The sequence below is a fragment of the Symphalangus syndactylus genome, chromosome 14 (assembly GCF_028878055.3).
Source record: "Symphalangus syndactylus isolate Jambi chromosome 14, NHGRI_mSymSyn1-v2.1_pri, whole genome shotgun sequence".
Classification (NCBI taxonomy): domain Eukaryota; kingdom Metazoa; phylum Chordata; class Mammalia; order Primates; family Hylobatidae; genus Symphalangus; species Symphalangus syndactylus.
In genome coordinates, this window is record NC_072436.2 from 100,836,253 (window position 1) to 100,849,507 (window position 13,255).

At 40.7% G+C, this 13,255-nt stretch overlaps 1 protein-coding gene across 21 annotated transcripts in view; it reads left to right on the forward strand.

Annotated features, from left to right (window-relative positions):
• SLC8A1 (solute carrier family 8 member A1) overlaps window positions 1-13,255 on the forward strand; it is a 352,695-nt gene that overhangs the window by 277,358 nt on the left and 62,082 nt on the right. For 16 of the 21 annotated variants that reach the window (XM_055243278.2, XM_063616881.1, XM_055243275.2 and 13 more), the window contains 3 exons: window positions 2,923-2,991; window positions 8,300-8,430; window positions 12,430-12,529. In XM_055243278.2, coding sequence (XP_055099253.1) covers window positions 2,923-2,991; window positions 8,300-8,430; window positions 12,430-12,529 — 300 coding nt within the window. The remainder of the gene's footprint in view (window positions 1-2,922; window positions 2,992-8,299; window positions 8,431-12,429; window positions 12,530-13,255) is intronic. The other 5 variants (XM_055243279.2, XM_055243280.2, XM_063616879.1 and 2 more) reach the window with 1 other exon arrangement.

Here is a 13,255-nt window from a genome sequence, read left to right on the forward strand (position 1 = left end):
TTTTCTCATTCCATCATTTTAACTGCTTGAAGTCCCCTTGTAAACACTCTAATTCTGTCACCCAAGGATAAATTAGTTATCCCTGGGAGATTTGAAGAAGGTATAAATTTGGCAAGCCAGTCTTCATGACTGAATTGAAGTAATAATGTTTTTAAGTCAACCATTATAGAAATAGTATACTATCCAAAAGCACCCTCCCATCCTGTGAAATCTGATAAAGAGACCTTGACTAAAAACCCGTGGCTACTAGGATGCTCTGTTAAAACACATTGACGGGTTTGAATATCTTTCTGTTTTCTTTATTATTGAATGTGTCAGGATTTTTTTTTTTTTTTTTTTTTGAGATGGAGCCTCACTCTGTCACCAGGCTGGAGTACAGTGGCATGATCTCAGTTCACTGCAACCTCCACCTCCAGGGTTCAAGCGATTGTCCTGCCTCAGCCTCCCGAGTGTCTGGGACTACAGGCACGTGCCACCACGCCTAGCTAACTTTTTGTATTTTTAGTAGAGACAAGGTTTCACCATGTTGGCCAGGATAGTGTCGATCTCCTGACCTCATGATCCACCCACCTCAGCCTCCCAAAGTGCTGGGATTACAGGCGTGAGCCACCGCACCTGGCCCAAATTTTGTTTTAAGGGCCTTCCTTCTATGTCATTTGAACTATCCTCTCTTTTATTATCTCAGGTAATGGGATCCTAGTTTTCTTTTCTCAGAACTTCTTTGCATCAAATTCTATAATATCTGTCTGATAAATATCCAACTTTTCCTGCCTTGGCCGCATCTGGCATCCAAGAAGACAGAATCACCTCCTACAAAGGTTTCTATCATTCCATGTAGTTCATTAAGTTCTACCTATGGCTGAAACTCTAATCTGAAGTGGCGGTTTCCTATTGCCGTCACCTCTTCCCAAGACTTGAAATTAATGCAGTTAGAACAAGAGAATGTTCCAAAATTCTGGGAATTTCTACACTGGCCTGTCCATTCCTACTTTCTAAGAAATTATCTCACTTTACATGACCCTTGTTTTCCTAAATCAAACCAGAATGCCTAGGATGCACTCTCTACTGATGCCCCTGAGGACAGTTCTAAAACTTAGGTCTACAGCGAAAAGCAGCCTTAAGCCCTAAAGAACTTTTCTTTGAAGTCAGTTGGAGGCTTTGAAGTCAAGGCTTTGAGACGCAGGGGCAGTAAGAAGAATTAATCTAGCCCTGGGACTTTGCCTGCAGCTTTTACATGGACTTGTGCAGCTGAGTGTGAAAATCTAAATTTGAAGCAGAATATATGGAAATGTAAAAAATTGTCTGATCCACAGCCCAATAACCAGTATTTCAGAGATCTCAGTAGTGGTGGACATTAAGTGTTGGAGGTGCTTTTGGAATCTGCAGATCTTTACCTATTGTTCCCAGACCTTGCCTCACTGAAAGACCCTTGTTTGGGCCTATGATCTCATTCCCTCTTGACCTTCCAGTCATATGACAAGGTAACACTCTAAATATTATAACTCATTAGAGTTTGTAAAGATTTCTTTCTCATCATATCACTTTATCACCAACCTTATAGAGTAAGACATTGTTCTCACATATAGGGGAGGAAATGAAGGTTTAAAGAAATTAATGATGACTGTTCTAATCCCAGCACTGTCCTGTTTCCTCTCCTCTAGCTTATTTCTACCTGCATCTTGAAATTATACATTGAACCCCTTTTCTACTCAAAACCCACATCTATCTAATAAATTCCATCATTATGACTTTCAGTTAAATGAAAAATGAGAAGTACCACAGAAGGGGGAAACTGGACCATATAAACATGAATAGTTTAATAAATTAAGTATTCTGGCTCACTATGGAGAGAAGAATGTATGTTTGATCCCCAAAACTTCTAAGATATAGAGTTCTCTAATAAAAAATCAATCAGTATACCTATTTAATATTACTCCTCTAATCATATTATGCTCAGTACATAATAGGCTTAATAAGACACAAGACTTTTTAAGGAAGCCAAACTATGAAAATTCTGACAGTTGAAAATGTTTCCATCACTTCAGTATGTAGGCTGGAGGAACAAAACCTCTTCAAAGTCAGCTTCACTTTATAACTGAGAAGCCTGAGAGTCAGAGAGGAGAAAGGCCTTGCCCAAGTTTAGATGACAAGCATATGGCAGAGGTGGCACTGAATCCCGAATCTCGTGACTCCCAGGTCAGTTATGGGTAGCTCTTGGTAGAGGCAAATAGCAAGTGAAACTGGAAGTCAGCTGAACCAGGAGTTAAGTGAGAACCCCCTAGGCCTAGGTTAACCCTAGGTTATCCAAACAGTTGCTGTGTTGATGGCCTACCTTTGCAAAACCTACAGGCGTACATAACATTCTCCCCTTCAGACTGCTCAGGAAATAAATGTAAGCATATCCCCAGGTGTTGTGTTACTTGACCCTCAAACAAACCTGTAACATAGACAGAGCAGGTACTATTATCACCATCTTACATGGGGAGAAACTGGAGAAATGGCCTACTCAAGGCTATATTGTTGGCACTAATAGGCTTCCCAACCACAACACCTGCCACTATACCTTTTGTTGTTCCATGATGCTTCTGGAAGTGGTACCTTGAAGGACCTTGACACATCATTTAAGATACCTGTAGGAATCTGGCTGTACTCACTACCATGGGGCTTGTGGTTTGTTGACACAGTCTTGTTTGGCTCATGAAATACTCGCTCATCTCTGAGCAGTGATATCCATCAGTAACCTCCACCAGAGCTCCCTTCTGTGACCTACCTAGGGGTGACCTATGACCATTTAATCCTCAAACTAACATTGTTTGTGATGTGTGCATCTGGATGTGATGTTTAGCTTACTAATACCAAAAAGCTCTGATAGCATATCAATGCAATCCATTCTGCTGATTTTTCTGCCTGTCCTTTTGCTAGGCCAACCTGTCTTCAGGAAGGTTCATGCTAGAGAACATCCGATTCTCTCTACTGTAATCACCATTGCAGGTACTCATTTCATCATGATCCTTGAAAACCACAGCCTCCAAGAGTTCTTTAATCTTAGAGACATTAGAGTCATGCATTTTAGCCCCTCTCCTCTCTAAAACATTGCTAAATAATGCTGCAGCTCCTCTGGCAGCCAGTGGTATGGTGGATTACAACAAAACACAAGCACGTGAGGGCAGAAAAGGAGCACTGAGGACGGGCCAGCCCAGCCTGCAAAGAAGACTGATCCCATGGCCTCTCTTTCTCCTGAGTTTCAATGTATTCCAGATTTCTTGCAAATATTTCTTCTCACGCATCAGTTTTTATCCCAAGTATAATGAAGTCTCTTTATTTTATTTGAGATGGGGATTCTCTCTGTCACTCAAGCTGGAGTGCAATGGTGGAATCAATCACAGCTCACTGCAGCTTCAACCTCCTGGGCCCAAAGGATCCTCGCACCTCAGCCTCCTGAGTAGCTAGGACTATAGGTGCGTACCACCATGCCCAGCTACTTTTTGTACTTTTTGTAGAGACGGGGTCTCACCATGTGGCCCAGGCTGGTCTGGAACTCCTGGGCTCAAGCAATCTACCCGCCTCTGCCTCACAAAGTGTTAGGATTACAGGAATGAGTCACGGTGCCCAACCATGAAGTTTCTTTTAAAGCTGAGCTGCATTTCTTCCCAGAGCCTGCCCTTGCTGCCCCCAGGCAACATGATGTTAGCCAGATATGCACAGATGATAGTACATCTGTGGGGTTTCTCCACAGGGGAAATAAATGACATTGACAGGGTGACTAGAGGATTACACAGCTATCCCAGATCTAATATAGGTTTAGAGATGATATTTGGGTCTATATCATCAGTCACTTTAGCCTCCAATCAAAGAAGCCAGCCACATGCTAAAAATTGTCAAGAGAGACCTCTGCTTTCTGACTTGTCAGCATATGTCTGAGTGGAGGATCAAAATGATCTGGAGCAAATTGTCCCACCACTGGCCTTCTCCGGCTCTCCAAATTCTACACTGTTTGTACAGTTTTAAAATGTGACTACATTAAAGACTCTCAACAGTGTCCCCTGAGGTAGAGATCTTGATAATGAGATGGACCTTATGAGTTGTGTTGTCTTCCCACTCTCAGTACTTCACCTCTTACCCTGACTCTGCTTCAAAATACAGCTTGAACCAGAGAGCATTAGAAATAGCTTTCTCAAAATGCTGCTTTCCCCAGATGCCAGGTACCTGTTAGCTTTTATTATTTGCTATTGTTTGCAAAATCAATTACTCAGGAGAAGGGAGATTCCCCACTGGTGATTCTATTCCAGGATTGTTTTATGTCCTTTCAAAATTGATTTTATCAATGACTGTTAATTATGCATTTGATCTTTAAGTTGTTTGGATTGGTTAAGACTATGATGTTAGGTAATTTATTCCCAACTTCTCAATAAAATACGGTGAATTTTAAAAGTGTGCACGTGCACTCAGGAGGAGAAAGAGTATATTTTCCATCTGAGAAAACTAAAACCACAGCATGTTATCTCACTCTGCAGAAGTAAAGAAATGAAACTGACCTCAACCATAGTAAAATGATCTGCTTTTGATCCAATGCTCCAAGAGAAAAGGAAACAAAATAGATGATTAAAATTCTAAAAATGCTGTTAAACCATTTCCCTATTTAACAGAAAGTATCTAAAGACAGAAAACAGTTTTGTTAAAAACTAGACTTGGCACTCATTTTTGCCAGTCAAAAATCTAGACCATCAATGTGAATTTATCAATATAACTGTAGAGCAATAATAGAAACTATACAGCTGCCATTTCTCAGTTACATATAAATAAAAGTTTACGATACTTAAGTCAAAATGGCCCTGACCCTTCCATGACCCTGTACCATTGTACTTTGATTTCTCTCTGCCTGGAATGAACTTCCGCATTCCACCACCTCCTAGCCATCCTTACCATCACCTTCACCGGGCGGCAATCTTCTATATGTGCTTCAAGGCCAACTTCAAATAGCTCCTCTTTCCTGAAGCTTCCTTCAGGAAAGGAAGGCTTCCTTCTCTGACTCCCTTTAGGCCAACTGAGTTGTTCCCCAACCCTGATCCCCTAGTCCTTATCATGCCTAGAAGTTGTCCATTGTATATTGCTGTCCCCATTACATCGTAAGTTCCTGGAAAGTAGAGGAGGAAGTGCTGACATGGTATGGAGTACAATGACATGTGCTCAATGAAAAAATGATCCGTTTTTTATGGGTTGAGCAACTAAGAGGCTTTATTAACAGTGAGTTGGAGAGTCACACAGCAAATACTTATTGAGCACCTACTATATTCCATATATTGTAATAGGTGCCAGAGGATGCAAGGATGGTTCAAAGCACAATGAAACTTATTGTTCTATCTCAGTGAGTTTATGTGCTGGATATTTCTATGTAAAGATAATTAAAAATTTAAAAAACAGTCTATGAAAATGTCCATGGTCTATATACACAACGAATATTAAGGAATTAATATAAGGTTAGAGTGGTAGTTCTTAAATCTTCTCACTCATCAATAGGGAGTTATTTCATGCCAGAAGAAGTGGGGTTTTGAAAGATAAGTGAGATTTAACCAAATGAAAATTGTGAAGATTGTCCAGGTGAATACACAAAGGGATAAAAGTGTGGAATTAAGAAATCTAAGTCCCTTTGAAGCAAGAGTGTAGCAAATGATAGAAACAGTGTGCCTTATTGTTTTTTGGGTTAATATGAAATAAGTTAACACTATATTTCTTAATTTTTGTCATTCCCATACCACTTTGGTTGCATACCAACTATGCTATTTATTTAATGTAATTTTTTAAATTGCCTCATGTTTATACTTTATTTGTTTTTAAAAGAAAACTTTAAGTCACTAACACAGGAAAACTAGTATCGTTTGCCACAAATAGAAAGTAAAATTTAAAAATTTTTACAATGGAAAAATTTATTAAATTCTAGCTAGATGATGGCAAGTGCTCTATACCTGAGAACTATTTTGACTATCTATCTTAAAAGGTACAAATTGAGATATTAGGAAGTAGTTACAGACCTAACAGCACCAAATTAAGCATTTCTTCCTGATCAGAAGAACTGAAGGGTTTTTGGGAAAAAAAGAACCTTTTCACTCATTGTATGATTTGACTTCATTTACTTAATCCATGTCCAGTTATTTAATACCATGATCAAAACCAGTTTAATTTTGTGAAATGCTGCACTTAACAATGCTACCACATCACCTTTGCTTTGTAATTTCTCTATTTTTTCTAGGTAGATTGCCTTGAGCCCCATTAAAAGCAACTTGTCATTTATAAGTAAACTACAAAAAGAAGGCCATAATAAATATTCTCCCTCAATATCTTCACAGGTTAAATAGATGTCCAGGTTGTAATATTCCTTCTTCTGAGAAAACCATTCTTGTTCTGTGTACGTCTTCAACTCATCCATGTTCAGCCAAAGTTTCAAACAAAGATGTATAAACTACAAAGTAGTTTAAACTACAAAGTAGCAAAACTACTGCTATGAAAACTACCAATAACATTATCCTGGGTTCAAGGATCACAAAGCAGTGGTAATCAAAATTATTAATTTCATTGCTGGATAAATTGCACTTCATGTATGTCAGCCACCTCTCTTGACTAGACACACATAATTTTGCAAGGACAAATCTTGGAGAACCAGAACCCTTTGCCTTCCCTTGGGTCATAACTTCCCAATCCTGCCATAAAAAATATTACCACTTTTATAGTTAAAATTAATCTCCTTGCCCCTCTCCTTTGCTTCTGCTAACATTCAGCAGCTTCTGGCCAGTCCAAAATAATTTATGTTTAGTCTTCATCTAATCTATTTGGTGCCCTGTAATCTCTGAGGCTAGGAAAGCAGATTTTAAAATGAGCTTTTAGGAAGACACTATAAAATGTATACTAAAGAATTAATCAATATGCTACATTCTGCTTTTGCCTTTTGTTGGTTTTGACCCTTGAAATATTAAATGCTGGCAGTGCCTCTAGCCCATGCACTCCCTGCCCTCACAATGACCAGCTAGCCTAGGAACCATTGCCTGCAACAGTTGCCAAGCAACAAAGGAGTTGCCATAGCATGGTCCCTCAGCAGAGGGGAGGCCATGGGTCTTTGGAGGTAATGGGAGGTATGGACTTCTACAGAAGCTAATGTTTAAGTGCACCAGGCCGGAAGCCAGGACCAAACATCCCTTTTATTGGACGTCTTTTTAGTCAACAGACCCCTATTGGAGGCACTTTGTCCAGAGATCCTAGAAATGAGGCCATCAGGGCTGAGGTCTTTCCATATCACTGATGCTGTTTCATTGGAGACAATGTTCATTCCACTTAAATCTGAGAAAAAGTAGCTTGTCTTGTTTCAGCATTCTGGGCCTAAAGGATAAGGGTAATTATAGGACCAGTGTTTGTCCTTCTTATGTGCATGGTCTTTTCAGTCTGGGATTTATCCTAATGACCTTCACACAGAGAGAGCCAACTGTGAGCTTCCCCTCATTAATGGGCTCTTGGATCCATTAACATTTCCTCAGCACCCACCATCCTCTCCTGGACTGTAAGCTACATGGTGGTTCTGGAAATAATTGTGCTCACATGGTGAGTGAGTATTTTAACTCCCGAAAGGCCTCACCCGCGCCCTCCCTGTTTACTTTAAGATTAACATGGCCAAGGTTTTCCTAACAAATTTTGGCTTTGCACCAGATTGAAGCAGCCCTGGAGCCCAAGCATCTCACAGAAACATGGAATGGATGTTTTGCTGTTTAACTTGCAACAGGGTCTCTTGGCAAGAGAGAGGCTAAAGTCAGAATTTCCTGTTCCCCATCTCTTTGAGCCTCAGGCATTTTCTGTTGCCCCTAGAAAGTGGAGAGGAAGAGGCCAGACTCTGCCATCTCTCAGGGTCACTCTAGCACTTTCAATTGTGTTTCCCTTTGGTCACGTGCTGAAACAATGTGTACAAACAGCCAACTGAGCCAGCGTCACAGGGAATAGCTGGGTGACTCCCTTAACATAGACAATGTACAGGCAGAGTCTTTGTTCTCAGTGACAAGCCCCATACATTACTTTTCCTCAACTGAACTTTTGCATGAGCTTAGATTGTGAGATGTTATAATCACTTGCTGTCACAGTGATATGCTGCCTTACATGCCAAGTGTCTGTCTGGCTCTTCCCTCCAGCATCGTGATCTCACCCAGGGGGCTTTAGTAGGTCATTAGGGCTTCCTTCCTCCTTGGCTTTCTTATGGCAGGATCCAGGGATTTCCAAATGAAACAGAGCACAGTGCCCACTCTCTGATACTTCCGTTTCACAGATGAATATGATGACAAGCAGCCACTGACCAGCAAAGAGGAAGAGGAGAGGCGCATTGCAGAAATGGGGCGCCCCATCCTGGGAGAGCACACCAAGTTGGAAGTGATCATTGAAGAATCCTATGAATTCAAGGTACGCTCACCAACACTGCCCACCAGGAGCCAGGCTCACCTGGGGACAGAAACTGTTCATAGGGTTGGCCGAAGCTGTAAGATCCATCTGGAAAGAGTAGTAGATGTAATTTCAGGAATTGGCTTGTGAATTGAGAGCCTTTGGGGCCAAATTGGAATTATAGAGTTAATCAGGAACCAAGGAGTCTTGTAAACCAAACAGCATCAGAACCAGGGCCCAGCAGGAGGCATCCATGACTGCACAAGGTCAGAGGTGCCCCAAAGGGAAGGTTTAATCTGAGGGGATAGCAAGGAAGATGCAAAGGTGGATCCTAAGAGATTGTTATGTGTGGAAGAAACCAAGTTCTATTTGAAAATGCTAATAAATCTGTCAGAGCCAGGCATTTACACTGCTGAAAATTAGGGGGCTTTTGTTTTGGAGGGGGATAGTAATGTCTCCCTAGGGAACATCCCACTGACAAGCTCTCATTTATATTTAATCATTCTCTTCAGATCCAAGGACATTTTAGTACCATCAGTATACCGAACGTAGAGTGCCTGCAACCGGAGTTTACAGTTGAGCTGATAAAATTGGATTCCCAGTCTTCTAAATGATAAAAGTCATTTTTGCAGAAGTTGAATGTGTGGGCCTCGGGATGGAGCTTAAGACTTTGAAGTGAAATTTCCTGTTGATCCTTAGCTGCTCCCTCTGTCCCTATGTCCCCTCCCATCCCTTCTCCCCTACATGATTCTAGCATTTGGGAAGACCACAGGGGAAGAAACACTTCAGTTCTGCAGTGGGATATGAAAGGTGCATCCCCTCTCTTGCTTTCCAGAATTACAAACCCAGAGCACAGCAGTATTTTACCTGCTTACTTTTCAAAAGCAGACACTGTTCCTGTCTGAAACACCAGAATGAAGGTTTCAAAAGAGAGAATCAGACCACCAATTTAGAAGTTTCGGATTTTATCTGGACTTCTCATAATAGTCCCCTCTTTTCCTTTAGCTGGATCTATTAATTATTTTTTAATTTAGTTCACAAATGGAGGTGCCTGATAGGAGACAGGTGGAAAACAAAATGTCTTTGAAATTAAAGTGGAATATTTTAAGATAAAAATGCAATTAAAATTTTTCCTTCAGGCCACTGAGAATCTGTCTGTTAACTCTTCTTTCACACATTTCCATAGGAGGAGGGGGTCAGGGGGTAAACAGTGGAACCAATGCTTTCTAGGCAGACCCCGATCATTAGACCCCCATTGTATGACACAGAACTTGGCTTGTTGCACAACCATGCCTGGAATGTGCACAAGTTCCCTGTAATTCTAGAAGTCGGGGAATCTCAGACTGTCCATTTCTGGTGACCCATCTACTCATCTTTTCTCCATGTGTGTTCAACCTCACTCTTCCTCATTCACCCTCTTTTCATTTGGAATCAGAGAGCCTAGTGCCATTTTCTGCAGCAGAGAGTCTATGGGTTGGTATTCCTGAAGCAAGCTTGCCCCTGCCCTTTGCCTGAGTTCTCCTGGGGAATTGTGTGTTCTCTCCCTTATGGAATAATCCCCAACCTTCCCCTTCCATGCACCCATGACAGGAAGAGCAATCACAGTAACTTCCCATAAGAAGCATTAAGTTAAGTAAGGCCGGGCACAGTCTTCCAGGCAGCAAAGCTTTCTTGGGTCCAAAGCCCTTTCTGGTAACCACTATAATGATCTGACTGTTTGAAAGTACCCCAAGTCTCTACATGAAACCAGTTGTTTGGGGTACTTATCTTTGTAGGATAGCTTCCATAGACTATTTCCTGTCGTCTCTTCAAAGTTCATCAGTATAGTTACCATTAATAACTATAGGGCATGTTAGGGGCATGTTTTAGAACTGCCCTTAAGTATCAGCTTTGATTTTATATTATTTCAGAAATTTCTTTTACTAGAACATACGTATTTTAAAGAACTTACTCAGAGCTCCCAGAACTGTACCAGAGACCCAAATCTGGGTGATACCTTTCAATGGCCCACTCTGCTTTACCCACTGAGTTCTTGTTTACTATGGTGTGACTGAGGACCTGGTTTTATTAACACCCATTGCTGAGGGTGAGGTTTTCACAAGCCTTTGAAAATCTAGTGCAGTGAAAAACTGATCACTAGCATTTTGGAAACTCCTAGGTAAATACAGACAACAGTGTCCAAGTTCAGGTGTCTGAACTATATGTTTATTCACTCTCATTTTTCCCACAGGTCAAGGAAGGATACATATGCAAATTAAGTCCTAGGAAGAACCCTGGCTATACTATAATCCCCTAGGATTAACATGAACTACAGTTTAAAATCTACCCTGAGTTTTACACATAGAAGTTTAGTTTATCTTAAACATTTGTTCTTTAGCAGCTATTTCTTGAGGAAAGTCTGTGCTCAATGTTAGAGAAGTCTATCTGTTCAATTGTTTATTTCCCAGGTCATGGGATACTCCATCATGGATTCAGCACAGACTGCCCCTTTGGAGAGAACTGTCCCAAGTTTCCACTACATGAGGAAAAATTGAGGTCATTTCTTATTACATTCTACAAGGCACTTTGAATTTGTAGCAGTGAGGATGGTCAGAGTACTTGATGAGATGTGGCTGAGCTGAGAGAGGGAAGATGGATGCTGGTCATGTGCTTCAAGTTATGGTGGCCAAGAGCAGTGATGGTTACAGCTGTTATCAGGGGCACCAGCAGTTCTAGACACAAAGCTAGAAGCTGAAAGGTCATCACCCTAAGGACATACAATTCAGCCAAGAATAATGTCACGAATACAGAGTGAGCCAGTTGGAGATGGGCCCTTTCATGCCTATTATCTTCTCAATGTTTCAAGTCTGTTCCAATGACTCTTCTTGAGCAAACATGTTGGATATTATGATTTGGCTTTGGCCTTTAATACAAGCCCTTCAGATAGCATTTTGCTTACTCCCAGTTAGCTGGAAATGTGCTCTCTTAAACCTTAGTCAACTCATGTACATTGCATAAAACATATACAGATTTTGACCTATGACAAATAATTTCTGCCTCTTTGCAATTAGTGGAAATTCGAGGATGCTCTGACAGTAAGTGTGGATGTTTGGTAGACTAGTCACTGTGGTAGTTTCTTGGGAAGAGCAGCCTTAGTGTCTTGGAAATGACTTTTCTCCCTGTAGTTGCCATGACTTGTGGTACTGCTTTCAGTCCATCTGCTTACTTAGTTTTCTCGTGAACATTTGGCTGCTCCTTTTGTTACATTAACTGAATTTAGAAAGCTACAGAGTACTGATTGTACAAAACAAGGTGCTTAAAAAGTTCCAAAGAAAAATAAGGGGTATGCAGCACAGTGCCAGTAAAGCAGGGGAGATTTAGGGCAAGGTAAACGGCAATGTACCCTAAACCATAAGAACCGATCTTTTCTTGTCTTTGTCTATTCTTGTTTGCAGTAGGAATAAGGTGAGCCTGGGATTCTCTAACAGGCAAGAGGCTGACAAAATAGTACCCAGAGAAAAATCCATTTAGTGATGGCCATGCAGCAGGCAACCTGGAGACTCCATTATCTGGCTACATTTCATTGATAAACAAAAACCAATGGCAATATTTTTTGGTTCCATAATCTGTTTGTCACTTCCGGCTATTCGCAGATATGCAGTGCTGAATAGGGCATATGTTAATTCACTTGCAGATGAAACACTACAGATGAAACCAGTAGAGAAGGAAGTTGGTAAAGCATTCAGGGGGATGGATGGGCTTTTGCAGCATCTGCTATTCTAAACACTGAGGCTATTCTTCATTAGTCAGTGAAGGAGACTTGTATTTGCTACAAAGAAGTTTCCATTTCAGAATGTTTCCAACTAAGGACCATGCTTGTTTGCATAATCATAACAGTGTTTGATGTCAATACTGTTGTTCTGAGCCTAACATCTGCTACCCTTTATATAACTCTGGAGTTTCAAAATCAACAAGGTCTTGGATTTCCCGAGGCCTTAGCAAACCCAGCATTTATTATATTTTTCTTTTCAACCTTTCTAGAGTACTGTGGACAAACTCATTAAGAAGACAAACCTGGCCCTTGTGGTTGGGACAAACAGCTGGAGAGAACAGTTCATTGAAGCTATCACTGTCAGTGCTGGTGAGTGCCTTTCTCTGCATATTATAAATTCAAATTGCCCAGTCTGAGCTGAGTTTTCCTACCGTGGCTACTTGGTCTATGGCAAAGCACCAAAGGGCTTCCGTGGCAAAATTAAGGGAGAAATGAGTTTATTTGTTACATGTATGCACATTTTAAAGACTAAATTGACTATCTAGATGAAGCAAATGTCTTCAAACATGACATTTTTCTCCATCTATATTGCATCCTTCTGGAAATAGACAAGATAAATTTAAAGCGTTTTGTGTCTCTAATTCACAAATAGCCAATCACTAGGCTTTGTCTGGAAAATTCCCTGTAAGCAGCACAAAGGTGGCCAAGTGAAGTTCAAGAATAAAGCAGCAAAATCCTAGGTGGAAAGGGAAGACATTAAGACACTTGACCACAACCATCTGCATCATTTTACACTCTCTTCAACAACATTCAACAAATACGTGTTTGCACTGGCTCTAGAAATAGAAATAGAATCACATTCTGTTTCTTCTTGCACAAGCAAAGTACAGAGTTTTATTTAGGAAGATACTACAAAATGAAGTGTTTTTCAAACTCAAGGAGTCAGAAACCTGAGGGAATTAAATACAGAGAGAAGTGTCCTCTTCCTGTATTGTCAAACCCTGTCCATTCTTTGTGTGATTGTATAACGATAGAGGAAAGTCCCTCTTAAAGATTCATGAAAGCAACACTGTCCTTGGATTTCTTTTTTTCCTG